The following is a 19,916-nucleotide window of genomic DNA, read 5'->3' on the forward strand; positions in this document are numbered from 1 at the left end:
GAATATGCAGATTTTATTGAGTTTCATATAATAGGAGTATTCTTAATGAAATTCTGATAAAACCCTCCAGCAGCTGCATGTAACAATGGCTTTAGTTTTTTGAAACAAGGAAGAAACCAGTTAGACAATTGCTAGGTGTGCAAACTGAACAACCCTGTTTATTATATCATCCGCTGTGCTAACATGAGCAAAGGTTAGACGCACCTTGCACTACCAGTCAGTCAGTGTGCACCTGCATGGGAACAGTGTGCTCCTCCCTACTCAGAGGCAGAACTCCATTCAGCAGACGCCTGTACCTGCAGAACCCATTGCTCAGGCTGCCTGTAGCTCCCAGGTGAGAGATACCACACTAGGATTTAAACAAAGAATAACGGAGGATAGAAGAGAGTATATGATCTTGGTTCTTATTTTGATATATAATGTTTTATTTGTTTAATCTGGACATGCATACATTCCTATAACTATATACTTTGTACTGCATATGTATAAAATGCGCAACTTCTAGGATAAACATATATGAATATTGGCCTTTAATAGAATTACCATTTGAGAGGAAGTCCTACAAAATCTGGATAACTACCTTGCAATTTATCTTCCATACTAAGCACCCACAAGTCCAGTTATGCAAGTGTTCTCCTCTTTTAAATCTAACTGCTGTTATGGGCTCTGGTAAACCTTTAGTGAATGGCACTTGTATTTGTCATAACCATGATTATTGATTCCTTCTTTGTTGCAATGTTACCATTTAGTCTCACTTGATATATTTAAATATTAATTCTTAGGGAAAATGGGATTTTACAAATTGCTACTTATCTGTCTACTCGCTCCTTGATTTCTAAAACTGGATAAAAACCATAGACCTAAACAAAAATAGATTTAAAGCGATGATTTATTCTAAGAAACAAAATTGAACCCCATCTAGCACTTTTTTGTTTTTCTACTAAAAAGGCCTGTGATTGGGATTAGTATATCAGGAACAGGGCATTGTACACATTCTTACATACTCTATTTTTTGTTATTAATGACCACTCTGTTTTCTGTATAAAGGGCTGTCTCCATATAAACACAGGAAGGCATTTTTTCCTTTCAAAATCAAACAGGCAGCTGCTTGATGTTTATTGACTTTTTGGTAAATCAGCATAGTAAAATTCTGTGAAGGGGTTGTACTTGTTCTGTGTTCCAACCCCACCCAACACTGATTTTGCAAGTATTTGGTTGTTTAGGGTCATTGTAAGGAGTATAATGTACGCACTTCTTGCTTACCAGCCATCAAACAAAAAGCAGTGGGATACACCCATTTCTTGGTAATCTGCAGCTAATTCAGTACGCCAAAAAGTCATAATTAAAGCAAATACTTGCCAAGACCTTGTATCTAAAATTTTTAGTGGAAATCTTCAAAGTTGTACAGGTCTGGAGGAGTCATTTTCCCTTTTAGTTGTTGTTGATTTTACTCCAGATAATCCGAGTGTCTAAGTAATTAGTGTAATGCTCTTATTTGTTTTGTAGCTGCTCCTGGGGCTGCTTTCCTGATTATCATGCTGCCATGAGCAACTTGTTAAGGAAATGATTTAATGGATCTCATTTCACTAGAGTAAAAACTGTTCATCTGCATGTTTTTTTGACTTTAATGAAATGAACATCATAGTTTCATTGTATCATAGTTTCATTCTGCTCTCTTCATAATTAAGGGTTATTATCATTCATTTGAGACCTGTTTTTGTCCCATGAATACAGCACTGCCTGTGTTTAGCAGGACTGTATATTCTTAAAGGGCAGACAGGGAGACAAGGCACACAGTATGCAATGTTTGTGCTTTTGCGCCCCTGCGTGATCTTCCACTTGATTCTGGGGTGTCTGTATACCACAAGGCACATTCAGATTTAACAAGCAATAGTTTCAATCAACAGATGGAATTTCACTTTCTGCTAACCATGTAAAGATTTGTGGCTATCCTCTACCGCAGCCCAGTGAGCAAGTGCAGCTCAGTTGACACCAGGAAGATGGCATAATGAGATCAGGCAGGGCCAAACTTTCCATGCTTCTATTCCTTTTGAATTATGGAATGTTAAAATGTCATTGTCTCCACCCCTGTAAGCTGCCTTCTGGGTGTTCTGACTTCAAACTCATTGTTGGAATCAAATGCATCGATTCATGTTGTCTATATTAAGGAGTGGCTGCCCATGAACATGTAATAAGGTTGCACTTTCCAGGCAAGTGTCCTTCTAAGCTAACTCAAACTGGTGGCTGCTAATCACCAGCTTCAGCAGTTGTTTTAATTAAGATCAGATTCCACGGTCAGAAACTCAAGTAGGTTCCCCTAAGGCATTATTGTGTTTGAAACATTAAAAATGCATTTTATGGTTTTGTTCTCTTTCACCTGCAACTCCAATGCTCTAACAACTACTCTGGGAACCAGTAATTAAATAGTTTTCCCAGTCTTGTTAAATCTCATGAGATTAATTTGTGAATCTTACAATTCAGCTCTTTGCGTGTTGGGCCTTGGTGCACCTGAGAAAAACAATTTGTCTCTTGCTGTATAAAGCTGAGCATCTTATGCTGCAGAGTAAATATAATCTGACAGTGGTTTAAATTGCAAGATGTTTAATCCTATACACAACGCTGCTTTATACTCTTCACAGTAGCAAAGGTAGATCATTGATCTTAAAAAAATAAATAAATAAATAAAATGTTGCCATTCCCTGGCCCAGAACCACTCATCTAACACATCTTGGTATATTCAGTGCACTGGACCAGCATATAATGAGAGAGAGCAGAATAACAAATGCAGGGAAACGGGCGAGCCAAAGAAAGCAAACATTGGGCAACCAGAAAGTAAACCCTAAGGAACTTTGAATTAATATCCTTAGGGTCATAGGAATACCATACAACATCTTTGTAATTAGCCTGTGTTTTAATTGCATTTTTACTAGCGAATGTACCAAACAAGAACTATTTCCCATAAATGCAGGTTTTGCCATTCTTCCAACTGGTAAAATTTTCTAATTCCTTAAGGAATTCCAATTGTCCTGCTGGGGTAAGGGGCACAGTTAACCGCATTGCTAATCATTTACAAACACAACTTCAAATCCATGTTAATCCAATAGTCTACTATAGCAACTAGAAGTTTGTTTTTGTTACTCTAACATAACTAACCGCCTGAATGCAAGTAATTGTTTGGGTGATATTGGTTACTGCGTTAGTGAATATGTGCAAATATACTAATTGACATGAGGATGCATGTGTTGTCCTACTGAGTTGTTTATTTGTTTGCCAAAATATGTATTATAGCTACTTATTCAGTGTTCAACAGCACTAACCACTACAAAAGCAACAGTATATTTTTATTCCAGGTAAATAACCGATAAATTGGTTTCTTTATATAAACTCTTTACCTGCTGCTGAACCTGTAGTAGTATCTACAGTGCAAAGGGGAGGGCCTCTCTTCTATTCATTGAGGCTCCTTTTATAAACACCGGGCACATTTCTACCTGGGCAGTAACTCATAGCAACCAATCAGTGTTTGGCTTTTTCCTGCCAGTTGCAGGTTGAACACTGAAAGCAATTGTCTGGTTGTCATGGGTTACTGCCCAGGTGCAAATTTGCCCATTGTTTATAAATGACCCCATTGTATATTCATTTACATTCAATTTCTCGCTGTTCTACTATGAAAAAGGTTTGTGCGTATAAAAACAAATATAGAAATTGCTTTTTATAAAGCAAAGCTTTATAAAGTTGTTTTTTAAAACAAAAAGGAAAACCTGCTACAGTGAATCCTCAATTTTACATGCCCTGATTTTAAGTTTTCCCACATTTTATACCGTTTTTTGAGGTCCCACCAAATTTTAATGCATTTTAATGGGTCCTATTCCCTGATTTTACATAATGTTTTCCTGTACTTTACACCAAAATTGTGTCGTGATAAAAATGGCTTTGTCCTTTGTGAAAATACTTATAATACTAACCAGATGCCTATTTTGCCATGGTTCTATCTATAAATAGTCAGTTCTAAGTCTGAGTCAGCACAAATCACGTATTGCTTTAGGTTGTGCATTTGACTATCAGAGAGGCCTTGCATATACCCCCCCCCATAGTGTAACATTAATGCTGCAATGCTCAACCTTTGTCATTAGCACAGTAAATATTGTGTTTTAATGTAATGACTCCTGTGCTTATATACTTTGAGCACCTGAAGAATAAATTGCCTTGACACATTTCCCTGATGTTAAGTTTTCCCAGATTTTATACAAATTTTGTCTTGGTCCCCTTAAAAATGTAAAATGGGGATTTTACTGTACTGTATATATATATGTATGTATATATATATATATATATATATATATATATATATATATATATATATATATATATATATATATATATATATATATATGTATATTGGATCTCAATGGCTATACTGTAAATACACTTCTACATTGTGGGCTGTGCAACTTTATCTGCCCAGTTACCTACCTTTATGATGCCATTAAAAAGACAAAAAATCTGAAGATGTGGCTGAAGCAAAAATGTCAAATTGATTGTATTATGAAGATCCCAGAGGAAAAGCAGTGGAAGATTAGATGTCCCTGTTGGAGCCAGTTTCACAGCTGTGTAAAATTGTTTTACCTTGAAACATAAGCTCCAGACTGAGGGAGCTGCTCCACCTGTTGTGTGTGGATGTCAGGCTGAGCACCTGCAACTGCCAAGTGAAGCACTTTTCACTAATAATCACTAATAGCAATGTTGCTATGTTATCACCCGTCTGTGTAAATTCACTTAAATTCCCATGTGAAAACCTACTTTACATGAGGTTGAGGTAAAAAAAAATGGGCACATTTTTGGTGTCACTGATACGAACTGCAAGTATGATAAATCTACATAGAAAATTCTACAGCAGTTCTATGAGACAAGTATGAGGGAATCTGTCCAGTTTTGTTCACCTGTTTATAGCCTCTCTAGCATTAATGCTAATCACAACAAACAGAAATGCTATTTATGGGGTACCCCTTGCAAACTGCTTTAGAACCTTTTGTTATAGAGAATTTAGAATATAACAAGGTATAAGAAGTATGCTGTAACACAAGTTACAGAATGAAAGATTAGAAAAACAGGTCCCTGCTTACATGAGCATAAGTTTGTTGAAATTAATTAGTGACTATTCAGGATGTATCAAATTGGCTTCTTTATACAGGTGGGTCTACAGAAATTGTATAAAGTAAAGAGCAAAGTCTGATTGTTGTGTCATGTTGTGTCAAGGAATTTCGGTGACAAAATCTCAAATGTGTCAGTCAGAAATCGGATATGGAGAAGAGAGGTGAATGTTAGAAGCAGACTGTAGGGAGCATAAAGGATTGTATTTTTAGATTAGAGCTGAGACATTCAGTAGAGTTTCATTATCAAGGGTTTGGTTTAATTTTAAAGGAAATACAACATGTATTTTACTTCTTACATTGTTTTTAGGATGAAGCCAGCGGTCTTGTTTTTTTTGTTTTAATTTGTCTTCACCGAAATGAGATTTGATAATTCATAAATATCTTAGTCCAGTGAATTCATCCCTGAGAACAAACCAGTCTCAAACTACTATAACGCACAGAAGTCGGTTACTACAAGTTTTTTCTCTTTAGAATCTTGCAGCAGTCTGACTTAGTGGCTTGGGCAAGACATTTAGGTTCTTGTTGCCTCACACATATGATGCTTTGGGATCCACAAGATATTAGGTTGTGTGGATCACACAGCAGAAATTTGAAAACTGAGACATCATCCTTTTAACATATGACTGCTGTAAAATGCATAAATATGATATCCCTACTAGAGTGTGTCCTGTTTCAAATAGCCCTAGTAAATCATTGGAACAAGGTACCTACCAACCAATAAGAGTGTGTAATGGAATGCTTTAGGGAAGCCCCACTATGTATGTCCGATGTTGTTCCCCCTCGAAAGTATATTAAGCTGGGAATAGGTATAGATCAGGGGTGTCCAAAAGGTAGATTGGGATCTACCAGTAGACCATTAGCTGGTGATCAGTAGATCTCAACACTGTCAACAAACAGCTTGTCTACACCTTTTTCATTCTATATTTATCATGTTATGGTTACATAAGAAATAGTTTTGTTAAATATAGCAATATAAATTCTCATAAATCAATATAATATTTAAGTAATTTTTTCCATGAAACAGAATGCTAACAATGCTTTTATGGATGTAGATCATAATGGGATAATATCACTAAAAGTAGACCTCACTTTAGTAAAGTGTAGGCACTCCTGGTATAGATATTCTTTGGATCCCCCTCAAGAAGGAAAGAAATGTAAGTGTCCAAAACCTGAATTTAGAAGGTTCAGCAGAAGATGAGAATTGAGAAAGGTCCCTTTTCATGAAAAATATCCAACTTTAGGGCTAGATTCCTAAACCAAAATGTTTAGCAGCATAAGATAGGTAGGACTAAGCAAGTATTATGCCTTAAGCCCCATTAAGAGTCCTTCTGAAGAGGGGTAGAGGGTATTAGCCTGAAGAAATCTAAAGGTGTCAGAACCTTTAAAGAGAGACACTATTAACTGTGTGACTACCAAATATTGCATTGCTCCTAATCTGTACTAATACATGATGATGATATTGCTTTGGTTACTGTTTAACATAACACAAATCAATATATTGACACACTATATACCTACCTATGTATGAATTCTTGTGTAATTATTTACTGATAATGAAAAGAAATACTTTTTCCTCCAGGGTGAACAATGACTGAACAGAATCCTAGTTAGGAAATCCGTTTATCAAGCATGCTGGTTCTTCTTTTCATTCTTCTTTATCTTTGCCATTGATTATATTGACTGTATGTCAGTAACAATGGAGTTAACAGTCCTGTTGCCCTACCCTTTGAATCCACTGCAACTTTGTGCCCAGTGAAGTCCCCCTGAACTGGTTTGTTTGTTACAGAGGACGCACACTGGCCTGGGCCAAAAAAAGGTCTTAATAAATTGGATCCCCCACTGCTTATATTTCCTTGTACTTTAATTACAACTCATTTGCTATTGTTTAATAGGTAGAGGGAATTGTAGGTGCCACAGTTATAATGTTAAATAATAGCACATAATCAGAATTCTGTATCTGGATGAACCTCGTCCGGTCTGTGGCCTGTCAGAATCCTGATGACCAATCCATGAACATTTTAAAAAGGCTCACATTGTATAAGAGACGAGCGTCAGACATAAGTGTAGGTACAGGTGTTATTTAAAATATAAAATGAAGTTCAGTTTTGAACATATTAACAGATAATTGTCTTATGACAGGAGTATTACAATAGAGGGACCAGATCCTGTGGCTGCTAGAGGGTTAACAGTGTAGGGGTGCAGGTAAAGCACTTAAAGGTATATCATTTCAATATTTGTTTGCGATTGAGGATATGTTCCTTGGGTAACATGGTAAAAAGATATTTTGTTGGGCCCAGTATCTTCTAGTTACAAACTGAACTAGTTACTGTCTTTTAACATATAATTTGTCTCACACCATGGCCATTAACATCTATTTTGGCAAACAATAAGTGCTATGCTAAGTCTAACAGACCACATTTTCAGGTAACTGTTAAACCAGGAATGAGTATATAGTGATGTTTAAAGCTGACTTGATTAATGAACTGATAACCAGCATAGCAACAGAAAGCGCGCTTGATGTTTGCTTTTCATGACTGCAATGTTATGAGAAAAACTAGAACCAACTGGTATATAGCAGAAATGTTTACAAAAGGCATTGGAACTACATTCCATTTTTGACTTTTTTTCTTATAGGCATCCAGAAAAATGGCAAATTTCAAAGGTCATGCCCTTCCGGGTAGCTTTTTCATTGTCTTTGGCTTATGGTGGTCTGTGAAGTATCCACTTAGATACCTGAACAGCAAGGTAAAAGGAAACTGTAGGTCCAACAAGTGCTATGAACGTTTGGAGCTCATTGAAGGAATACTTAAAGCACTATTTGCATTAATAGGTAAGTCACTTAAATGTGATTTTCTTTTTCTTTGTTACATTTTTATGATCCCGGATAAAATACAACAATGCGTTTAAAAAACTGGATTATCAGCTATAACTGTGATTTATCTCTTACACGATAATTAACAATTTACCAAAATATTATGCAAAGAATGTGTTAAAAGTGATATTAAATGAAGCTAAATTATAATTTCCCTAACAGAAAAATTGAAGCTACTCCATGTTTGGTCCTTGCCAGATAATTACCAGAATACAACCCACTCCCTTCTTTGTGAATGTTTTGTTTAGGAGGATTCCATGTATGCCACAGGGGGTTATCAGTGCACTGGTCATCTACTTATTTATCTACTTTTTCATTAAATTCAGTAATTATCTTAATGATCAGATGTTATTTTAATATAGCATATATTCCATTGTTAAGCATCCACAATAAATGTGTAACTGTAGAACAATCCTAATTTAGTACAAAGAAACATCCCTATTCAATACCAATTGACTTAAATGGCAAACATGGGATGTAATGCATATCCAGTAATATTATAGCCTGGCTGCTCTTTTCTATATTAGCTCCAGAAATATTCTGTTTCAAAACACAGGCAGTCTTCCTGCTCGTATACCACACCTTAGGCTTCTGGCAGGGGCAGTGGCAGGGATAGCTATTTAGTTCTGGACACATTTTATTCTAAGAGAAATTTCTTGTCAACTACTTTATGAAATGTTTGCCTATGTTACCACTGTTATGTGTTGTATGTATGTGTTAAATGTTACCACTTCTACATTGGTTAGAAAATGACTATTGTTTTATGTGAAGTGATTAATGGAATTAAAGTTCAGTCAAGTGAACTATGAACTCAGAAAGCCAGCGTGGCCTATTGATCAGAGCCAAGTTATGACTGAAAGAAAGCTAATTATGACCAGGAATGATAAGGCCACAATGGGGAAGAAAATTTCCCTGCAGGTGAATACTCCTGGAACTGAAATTCTGTTTCATGAACAATCTTTTCTAGTGCAAGTACAGTATGTTTGTCCATGAGCAGGCCAGACTGACAATCTGTGGATTTTGGCAAATGCCAGATGGGTTGCCGTAAGATGCCAAAGACAGTCAATATTTAGTGGGCTGGTGGAAGACTGTTTGGGCCTTTGTGTAGTTGAAATACCAGGGCCTATTTTGAATATTATTCTGGGCCTGCCATGGAGAGTGAACTAAGTAAAACAAATGACGGTGGTAGAAATTGCTGAACCCCATGAGTGAATGAAGATGTTATAAGCCCGATTTAGAGAAGCTATCCTTCTTCTTTTATCTGTATATATTTCTGCAAAAGTATTTTGTTTTCCTATTGATCAAAGAGGCATTTGTCCTAATGGGTATCCAAGCAGTAATAAGCAAGCCTCTGTGAGGCAGCAAAACAGTAAAGTTGGAATAGCCTATGATTGAATATTTGTGGAACACGTAAGGCTACCTCCTTGAGTACCAAATAAACTTTTTGAAATATTTACCTGTCTGGTGGGAAGACTGCTATTTGAGTTCCTGCTGGTTGGAATACAGTTGGAACAGCTCTGCTGAATATATGACAGCTTTATTCAGAAGCCTTTATTTTTTTAGTGGGGGCTTTTCCCAAACCCAATACCAACAGGATTTTCTAAAAAAAAAAAAAAACAGTCAGGAATATTCAGAAGGACAGTAAATGCTGAGAACTGTATTTTACAGGAAACAGAGATACTGTAGCAATGGTAACAACACAAATATAATCATGATTTAAGTCTATGTTCTGCATGATAAAGGAAAGACGTTTACAGGTGGCAGTTATGACATACAGTTGAGAGCAATATTAAAGAGCAAAGGGGGGATATTAAATATATTATGTTTAAAATTGCAAGATTGTAATAGCTTTGGTATGCAGAAAATGACCAGACATGGAAATGGCTTATGTTGTTTTAGGGATGCTGGCAGAGCAATTTGTTCCCGATGGGCCTCATATGCACCTTGTAAATGGAGAGGATCACAGCTGGGTAAAGCTAATGAACTGGCAGCATACAACTATGTACCTCTTTTATGGAATCTCAGGTGTGGTGGATATCCTGACTTATTTTCCCCTAAACGTACCACAGGGATTGGATCGTCTCAGTTTGGGCATGGCTGTCATTGTTGAAGGTAAGAGTGTGTGTATAACTGCATTCAAATGTTGCAGTCTTACAGCTTTTTTTTCTGCACCTCAAGTTTTAATACACCAATACTATACTGATTGAGTTATCGTTTGCCCTTTATTACTCCGTGACCACTGTGACCATGGAACTATAAAATACAAGAAAATGTTCAAAGGTAAACTAATCTTCTTTGCAAATAATCAACTATTCCAAAAGTTTAAATGGGATCCACAAATGCATATTCCATCCTCTGTTATATTTCATCTGCTGATTCTTTGGTCCAGCAAGCTAATTTACTAACCTAGTCCATTCTTTTACTTTTGAATGACATTACATATACTAAGATTCAGACAGTGCTACCTACTGTGGAAGTTATGGGTAGGACAAAAATGTGTGATGAGATCCATTTTTATTAAAGAATATTCAGCAGGAATGCACGGTGCACATACCCTTCAGGGAAAGGTTCTCAAAACCATAGCCCTCAAGATGTTTTTCATTCATATACTTGAATAAAATAAAAAAGGGTAGAACGGTTGCAGATTTGTAGTTTGCACCAGCTTTAAACCCTTAATCTATGGGTTAATATGGAGGAACCAGCATTCCAGCACCATGCATACTATTGTGCCACAGCCAGCACCCAAGGGATTAACTAGCTGCACTTCAAAGAATTGCGTTTAGCCATTGGAAGCTGGAAACTAGTTAAACCAGTCTGATTTAGAAATGAGTCAGAGATTCCGAGTTTAGTTGACATGACTTCAGTTAATCATTACATTCTTGTAGCATGTTTGTGTTATGTTAACTCAACAACAAATTTGAAAGCACTTCCGGTGATATCACTGGCTGTCATTGAGCAATCCTTTCCAGCTTGTTCTATAGATTTTATAGCACTGATATGGCTATAGTAAGCCTTTAAAGTACTGTTACTTGAAATGTTTTTTAAAGTAACTGTTGGCTATAAAACAAAAAAAACGCTGTTATACTTTTCCAAAATAATAGTTTACCTTTAAGGAAGGCATGCAGCATCTCGTGCTGCTATAAGGACTTCCCGCCCCTCACCAATCGCTTAGTGCATTTGCCAATTGCCTAGGAAACTGTAGTATTCTTTTTTACTATATAGGGCCACACCCTAAAGCTACCACCGTAGACATGTGCCACGAAAATACCGACCTGCTGGCATGTTAATAGCATAGGTCTGCATCCAACACAGAGAAAAGTCAGCAGCAGGGGAGGTGGGGATTTATTTGAAGCAGTGATCCCCAACCAGTAGCTCGTGTGCAACATGTTGCTCTCCAGCCCCCTGGATGTTGCTCCCAGGGGTCTCAAAGCATGTGCTTACTTTTGAATTCCAGGCTTGGAGGCAAGTTTTGGTTGCATAAAAACCAAGTGCACTGCCAAACAGAGCCTCAGTGTAGGTTGACAATCCACATACGGGCTACCAAATGGCCAATCACACTTATATGGCACCCCAAGAACATTTTTCATGCTTGTGTTGTTCCCCAACTCCTATATACTTAAATTGATTACGCAAGGTGTCTCTCCAATTTGAAATGGCCTAATTGGAGGTGTCCACATATACTTTTCAAAATCTCAACAAAACCAGATGGGACTTATCCTCCAATAGTATGGGCCCAATTATTACAAAATACACACATAATCGTATTGAAGAGTAAAGATAAAAGGCAATATTTATTTAACTACCATGCCACAGATACTTAAAACCATTTAAAAAATAAAAAAACAGCGCTGCGCTGGGTTCAGGGATCCCTTTAACCCCAAATAACCACTTATAAAGAGGACTCCTCTATGTAGGATTTGGTGGAGATTTGATTATGTCTAGGTGGCTCAACAGCCAGTATTCCAATCAAGCGTTAGTAGGTACACATGTAAATCCAATTGTTCATGTGAGGGAACGAAAGTGCATCCTTATAATTCACATCCGCAAAATATTGCAGAAAAGAAAATCCTGGTTATATAACACTGAATAGCGTGCTGCAGCTTAGTGAAGATTACTATCTCCCGCGGATACAATAGTACCCGTGATGGTTTGCGGTGCAAAGCCAGTATATCAGGTTTAATGTCTTTGCGGGTAACTGGATTTGCCAATGTCTACTGTCCCATCCATATATTTACAGCCGCCTATTGCTCTCAGTGGCCAGCTGAGAAGTTGCGGCTTCGTGATACTGCGATCACTGACAATCACCGTATTGTGCCAGCCCAGGTGTAATAGTTGTCCCGGCTATCACCAGACCCGAAAATAAATGTATACAGACCACGTGTCTTTGAGAGTTTTCACCCGATAATTTCCGCGTTCCATCAACTGGCAGGAGATCTTCAGTCTGCGCACTTAAGTTCCCAAAATAGGGGAGCAGGGTATCCCAAACGACTCAGTGTCAGCGCTGTGCCTCGACAGCTGTTTCGCCACTCAACGTGGCTTTAAGCCACGTTGAGTGGCGAAACAGCTGTCGAGGCACAGCGCTGACACTGAGTCGTTTGGGATACCCTGCTCCCCTATTTTGGGAACTTAAGTGCGCAGACTGAAGATCTCCTGCCAGTTGATGGAACGCGGAAATTATCGGGTGAAAACTCTCAAAGACACGTGGTCTGTATACATTTATTTTCGGGTCTGGTGATAGCCGGGACAACTATTACACCTGGGCTGGCACAATACGGTGATTGTCAGTGATCGCAGTATCACGAAGCCGCAACTTCTCAGCTGGCCACTGAGAGCAATAGGCGGCTGTAAATATATGGATGGGACAGTAGACATTGGCAAATCCAGTTACCCGCAAAGACATTAAACCTGATATACTGGCTTTGCACCGCAAACCATCACGGGTACTATTGTATCCGCGGGAGATAGTAATCTTCACTAAGCTGCAGCACGCTATTCAGTGTTATATAACCAGGATTTTCTTTTCTGCAATATTTTGCGGATGTGAATTATAAGGATGCACTTTCGTTCCCTCACATGAACAATTGGATTTACATGTGTACCTACTAACGCTTGATTGGAATACTGGCTGTTGAGCCACCTAGACATAATCAAATCTCCACCAAATCCTACATAGAGGAGTCCTCTTTATAAGTGGTTATTTGGGGTTAAAGGGATCCCTGAACCCAGCGCAGCGCTGTTTTTTTATTTTTTAAATGGTTTTAAGTATCTGTGGCATGGTAGTTAAATAAATATTGCCTTTTATCTTTACTCTTCAATACGATTATGTGTGTATTTTGTAATAATTGGGCCCATACTATTGGAGGATAAGTCCCATCTGGTTTTGTTGAGAGTTCCCCAACTCCTTTTACTTCTGAATGTTGCTAACGGGTTCAAAAGGTTGGGGATCCCTGATTTAAAGCTATAGATGAAACAGTACCCACGGTCCAGGCCCCCTTCCCCCCCCTGCAATTTTGGGGTCTGCTTCCTCAATTTATGTCACCGTATGTATGTATATGGGTGTATATAAGTTGATCTTAAGTCTCCTTAAATTCTCACTAAAGTTCTATTCCTGCTTTTTTTTCTGCAGGTCTCCTCTTCTATTATCATGTCCATAATCGGCCAGCACTTGACCAGCACATTCATTCTTTGCTTCTCATTGCTATTTTTGGAGGTGCTATATGTATTATGATAGAAGTGTTTCTGAGAAATGATATTATTCTGGAGTTATTCCGTTCCAGTCTCACTATTCTTCAGGGAACATGGTTCTGGCAGGTAAGTTCTAGGTTCTCTCCCACTTCATGGATGACTATTCTGCCTCTAAATCTAAATGGACTAAAATATAATTTACTGAAGGCTGATTTAGCATACTGGCACTTTTCTTTCTCTTTGCTCAGGTATACTGTAAAATATACACATGGGTTCTATGTAAACTCTATAGTTAGGGATTAGATTTTTGCCTGATCTTGAATCTATAAATTGTTTAGTATTAAAGGGGTTGTTCACCTTCCAAACACTTTTTTGAGTTCAATTGTTTTCAAATTGCTTATCAGAAATAGACTTTTTTCAATTACTTTCTATTATTTAATTTTTACCGTTTTCCAAAATCTAAATTTAAAGTTTAGAACAGTTTACAGGGTCGGCGACCCTCCTCCCAGAGCAGCTTTAGAAGGTGAAAAAATGAAACTTCACACTTTCACAATATTTGAAAAAGTGTCACATATAGAAAATATGAAGTCATTGATTCTAGTACAAACAAAATCTAACAAAATAACTGCCTTTTGCACAAATCCTGCATGTAGAGAGACATGATGTCTGGTGATTTTAATAGTGAGTGAGCTCTAATACACCTTTTAGGCAAAAGGAGACCCCCTATAAGATATATTGGATCTACCTGTCAATGAATATTTGATGCTCAACTCCTGCATGAAGAGAGAATGTAAAGAAACAGATACTGATAGAGGAATATTGAAGATAAACGTGATTATTTTAGAAACGCTACCGAATTTTTAATTGAATGTATTTAGAAAGTTTCTTATTTCAGTATGATGAAGCTTATATTACATTTTCGTAATAGTTTCCCTTTAATTAAAGGCAAAGTAGCATATCAGAGTAGGTGGCTGTTGAAGTCAGGACCAGATTGGCTTCAACTGTACATGCTTCAGGCTACAAAGGTGGACATGATGGCAAGTGGCCTGACGCGGTGGGTGTAAACCCCACTTTGCTACTTTACCTTTTATTAATAGGAAAGGGGAAATGGGGCACAAATGGGGAGTGTTTGTGTGAGTGCCGGTAGAGGGAACCTATGATATATAAATTACTTTCTTTGCCCTATAAAGTTATGTGATAACTTTTTTAAATGCTGTTTTAACATATCACAGAATATATACACAGCAGAAAACATCTTACTGGTAAAAAAAAACTGCTTGGCATTCAGGTCAACAGATACAGGAGTGACGGGCATTTTTCTGCCAAAAAAAGTCCATAACCTACTTAGAAGTAGAGGCAATCTGCTCCAAACTATTGTTGCGTATCAAGGAGTCAGATCTTGAAAGCCTTTGCAGCAATACCATTTTCCAAAGATGCTAACAAGAGTTTTCTCTGCAGATTTCAGCTGCCTTTGACAAATATTAATAATAATGGTTGCAATAAAAGTATTTAAACAAACAAATGTAACTAATTAGCACTATGAAAAATAATCCGTGAACAGGAACATGTTATAGACTCCCTTATCCCTTACTCCACTAGCACTAGCATATACAGCTATGGGACTTATTATCCAGAATGCTCGGGACCCAGGATCATAATTTGGATCTCAATACATTATCTACTTAAAATTAATTTTAACATAAATCAAACTCAATAGGATTGTTTTGCCTTTAATAAGGATTAATTATATCTTAGTTTGGATCAAGGACAAGGTACTGTTTTATTATTAAAAAAAGAAATCCAGTTTCAGTAAAAATCTGAATTATTTGATTAAAATGGAGTCTATGGGAGAGAGACATAATTCTGAGCTTTCTGGATAGTGGGTTTCCAGATATTAGATCCCATACTTGTATATACTGTATATATTACACTTATAAATGCAGTAGGATGTAAATAGTAGTAGAAGCATTGATTTAATTTGATTAAAACCAAATGAAAATGCATCCTACAAAAGTGTTGCTACTACTAGGGACCAATATTAAAATTAGTGTGAAAGATCCAAAGCTTCTGACACCTAATGCTAAAATCCCAAAACATATCCGGCATGTAACTAAGGTGTACTGTGTAATTGGATGCACAATGATAAAGTGTGTAATTGTTATAGATTGGGTTTGTGCTATACCCACTTGGAGGGGCACCAGAGTGGGACCAGACTGACCACGGGAACGTCATGTTTATCACCATGTGCTTCTGCTGGCATTATGCTGTGGCCTTGCTTATCATGGCTATCAACTATTCTCTGGTCTATTGGTAAGTATTACTAATTATTTATAATATTTTGGTAGTATAGTAAAAATATATCACTGTAACCTATTCAATAGATAGCTAAATATTCAACTAAATTGTTCAACTAACTTGAAGAGGAACTGTGTAGTTTTCTTATTAACATTAGCCTATTCACCTTTCTATTATTAACTTTGACGCATATTTGATATATGGATGGAGACAGTGGATACAGATGGAATAAGGACAAAGTTAAGATCACAGCAAGAGCCAGCCATTTGAAAAAACAAACAACATTTTAACAACATATATTGAATTCCCTTTATCCATTATTCACAGTAACCAGTATTCAGTATCAATAATAATGCTATTTTCTTGCCAACATCAAGCAAACCCCACCCGTGTAAGCATCTGCACAATCCAGTTTTTGTGTCTCTTCAGTACTAGAAAATAAGGACAGGACAAAAGAGAGAGAGCTTAACTCATTTACTAATGCAAGTGCGAGCCTGCAATCATTCAAATGTTCCACAAAAGCACTTGTGTTTATACACACTCCTCTATAATTATGTAACCCTTCTTTGGCCTATATTATGTTTCTGGCTGCTCTCGGGCAGAAAACTGTTACATTTGCCACCCTCTCTATCAGCTGGGTCTGTGCAGTGGTAATTGGAGGAAGGGATGGTGTGGTTGAACCAGAACTTAAATGCTGCGATTGAAGAAATAAGGGTGCCAGTGGTTCTGAACCATGCAATTGATGTTTAACATAAACGAGGTACTTGCTTAGCAAATTAATCTACAAGCGGTAATTTAAAAATATAATGACATAGGCAGGTAAAAAGTAAAAAAGTAAAAAACTTCAGGCACACATAACAGAAAGGAAAATGCACTTTAAAAAAGTTTAAGTTCACTAGTAGTGAGATACCAGATTTGTGGGTCCCCTCCAGTGGAAGCATTTCAAACATTAAAGCTAACCTGAATTCCCTTCCAACTGGGTGTCCAGGAATAGCTGACCTTCATTCTATCAATCCTTTGGTGGAGTCAAGTGCTGCTCTTGCTAATCTGTTCTGACTTTCTTACATCTCTAAGGTATACTATGAAATGAGCTTTGCTGTCACTATTCTAATATAGGTATGGCACCTGTTATCCAGAATGCTCATGGCCTTGGGTTGGATAAGGGCTTTTCTTTCATTTGGATCTCTACGCCATAAATCCACTAAAAATCATTTAATTATTAAACCGAATAGGATTGTTTTGCTTTCAAATAATGTTTAATTATATCTCAGTTTGGATCAAGCACAAGGTACTGTTGCAGCACAGCTTGTTTTTAAGTTTGTTTTAATTTGAGTACTCCTGGCATGGTGGTTAATAAATATTGCCTTTTATTTTATCTTTTGAGTGATCATTTACAGTATATTTTTGGACAGATGGTGAGGGGGTTGAGTCCCAATTTTTGTGTGTATATAATTTAACTAGGGAGTTTGAGGACACCCCAATCTACTTGGTCCATTATCACTTATTGGCATATATACTCCTTTGAGTCTTTTTGCTTATACTTACTGTTTTATTATCACAGAGAAAAAGAAAACAATTTTTAAAAATTACATTTGATTAAAATGTCTGTTGGAGACTATAATTAAGAGCTTTCTGGATAATAGGTTTCCTGTTCCCATACCTGTGCCATGTGGTCCCTGCTCCCACTGTGCAGGTAGTTTCCCTTAGGGTACAGTGTCTTTACTGGGGCCTTGTGTAATTGAAGCATCCCAGAGATTAAAGCTAACCTCAATCCCCTTTCAACTGGGTGTCACAATAAAAAAATCATTATTAAGACAATCATTCATCTGAAACCCTCAGACAGAAACACATACACACTTACAAAAGCCCGTTTTATCCTTTAGCACAATGAATTCTACACTATAAACTCTCCATCCTGACAGTAATGAATATTCAAATCTATATATGCGGTAAGACACACAACACCCTTTTATTTATATTTTCTTTTTATTGCAGTTGTGTAAAGAGGCACAAGAAGTTGTCTGGCATTGTGGATAACGGCATTCGGAAAATAAATTCTAAGAAGGCTGAAGCGGAAGCCTCTCTTCTAGCTGGCTCAGATGAAGAATGAAACTTAACATCAACAAATTGACTAAAATTCTTAAGCAAACAATTCAGAGATGTGCTAAAAAATGTGGGTTCTAAAAGTTATTGAGCAGCTGAAAACCCTGTGGGAATCATTTATGGATCTTGTATATATTCAAGCCCGGATCTTCCTCTTCAGCTCCCCTAAGCCACCAGGTCCTAGTGCCTGCCTACCTTCACATGCACTGGAGTGCTGGGGAGCTGCGGCTCCCCAGTGCTCCTATAATGTGGAAGGGTGTCATGCCGCCCCTGAATTTTTGCCCCCCTTCAGCCCAGGCCTTTGTGGCCTCGCCTCAAATCCGAGCCTGTAAATATTTAATATTCCTAAATCAGTAAAGCTTCCATACACACATTTTTGGACTAAGAGCTCTTAAACATATGCTTTTGATATAATGCAGGATAATAGTACACCTTGTTTACTTATAGTGAGATGTGTAACTTACAGATACTTTGGTATTAAATGTACTTTATAAATGCTAATTTAACTACTGTACTAATGTTATGGATTGCAGAGGGAAGACAGAGAAAATTAAAACAGCCTAATGAAGTAGATTATATTTTGACCTGATTGCCCTTATAGGAGTATGCCAGTTGCTGGACATTTTGTTACTCTACCATCCAGTGTCGGACTGGCCCATCAGGATACCAGGAAAACTCCCGGTGGGCCCAGGTGTCAGTGGGCCCTCTTGCTTCTAACCATTTAGCATATTTTATGATCATTCCCTATTTATTTATGGGAAACAAATGCTTAAAAATTGAAGAATATATTAAGTAGATATAAAAGACTAGGATAATAAAGAGGTTGAGTGAGGAGAGTAGAAATAATAGTTTGGAAAGTGAGTCCATTGTCTAAGATGGGCCCACAGTCTAAGGTTTTCTGGTGGGCCCCTGGCATCCCAGTCCGACACTGCTAGCATCAGACCTGTTTTCCGTAAGGCAATGGCATGCATGGCAGTTTAACGTTTATATTGTCTTACAGTGATTAATATAGCTCTACGAGTTGGGACAAAATCCCCCAGGCACTCGTATGGCATACACCTACAAGTGTGGGTACACCCAGCTATTCTAAAAGTTCTTTAAACAATTAATTTCCCAGATGACAAAATGCTCCGAATCACCCCCTTTGATCCCCCTACCCTAGTGAGGAAGCATGAATAGTAAATATTGTAAAAACCAATTATATAAATACTGATTTGATAAAAGAACAGCAACTTCTCTTTACCGTAAATAAATGTGGTATTATAAGTTAACTTGCAGTGGGTCTTAATTTTATCATGAATTTCTTGTTTAAAATTCCAAATATGATGCCACTGATTCTAGAAACCATGAATGTAAAACAGAAATGTCTCGAACAGAAAGGTGGAATATACGGTAAGTAGAAGCAGAGCCAACCAGCACTCGAACTGATCCACGGGATGAGAGAGGATTGGTTAAAAAAATATTTTCATTTATACAAAGTTAAGTATAATCTCCATCTGTTTCGCACCCACTTAGGGTACTTAGTCATGGGTTCATGAGAGCAACAGTGAATATATCTATAATAATAAGTCAAATCAACTGGACTTGCTGAAATTTTTTTTTATTACTTAAAGACATTTTGCTAGTCATCCAACTAGTTTTCTCAATTCTTCACACGCACCATGTATTTAAGATTACATTGAAAATAATATGCACATAGATCAGAATGTTTGGGGGCTGCCTTGTATCTTACCTTTGTTGAGGTATTCTTCATAGACCATAATAATAGAGGTGACATCTATTTATTGCACCTGGAGATCCTGTGCAGTCAT

The 19,916-nt window shown here is 37.3% G+C and overlaps 1 protein-coding gene across 1 annotated transcript; it reads left to right on the forward strand.

Annotated features, from left to right (window-relative positions):
• Positions 1–235: 235 nt before the first annotated feature.
• On the forward strand, positions 236–19,376 carry tmem45b.L (transmembrane protein 45B L homeolog). Its single transcript, NM_001097673.1, is given in 6 exon segments — positions 236–334; positions 7,785–7,980; positions 9,922–10,134; positions 13,649–13,833; positions 15,872–16,017; positions 17,998–19,376. Coding segments are annotated over 5 exon segments (843 nt in total). The 5' UTR covers positions 236–334; positions 7,785–7,796; the 3' UTR covers positions 18,113–19,376.
• Positions 19,377–19,916: the final 540 nt, after the last annotated feature.

Source organism: Xenopus laevis, chromosome 7L (genome assembly GCF_017654675.1).
Source record: "Xenopus laevis strain J_2021 chromosome 7L, Xenopus_laevis_v10.1, whole genome shotgun sequence".
NCBI classification, from domain to species: domain Eukaryota; kingdom Metazoa; phylum Chordata; class Amphibia; order Anura; family Pipidae; genus Xenopus; species Xenopus laevis.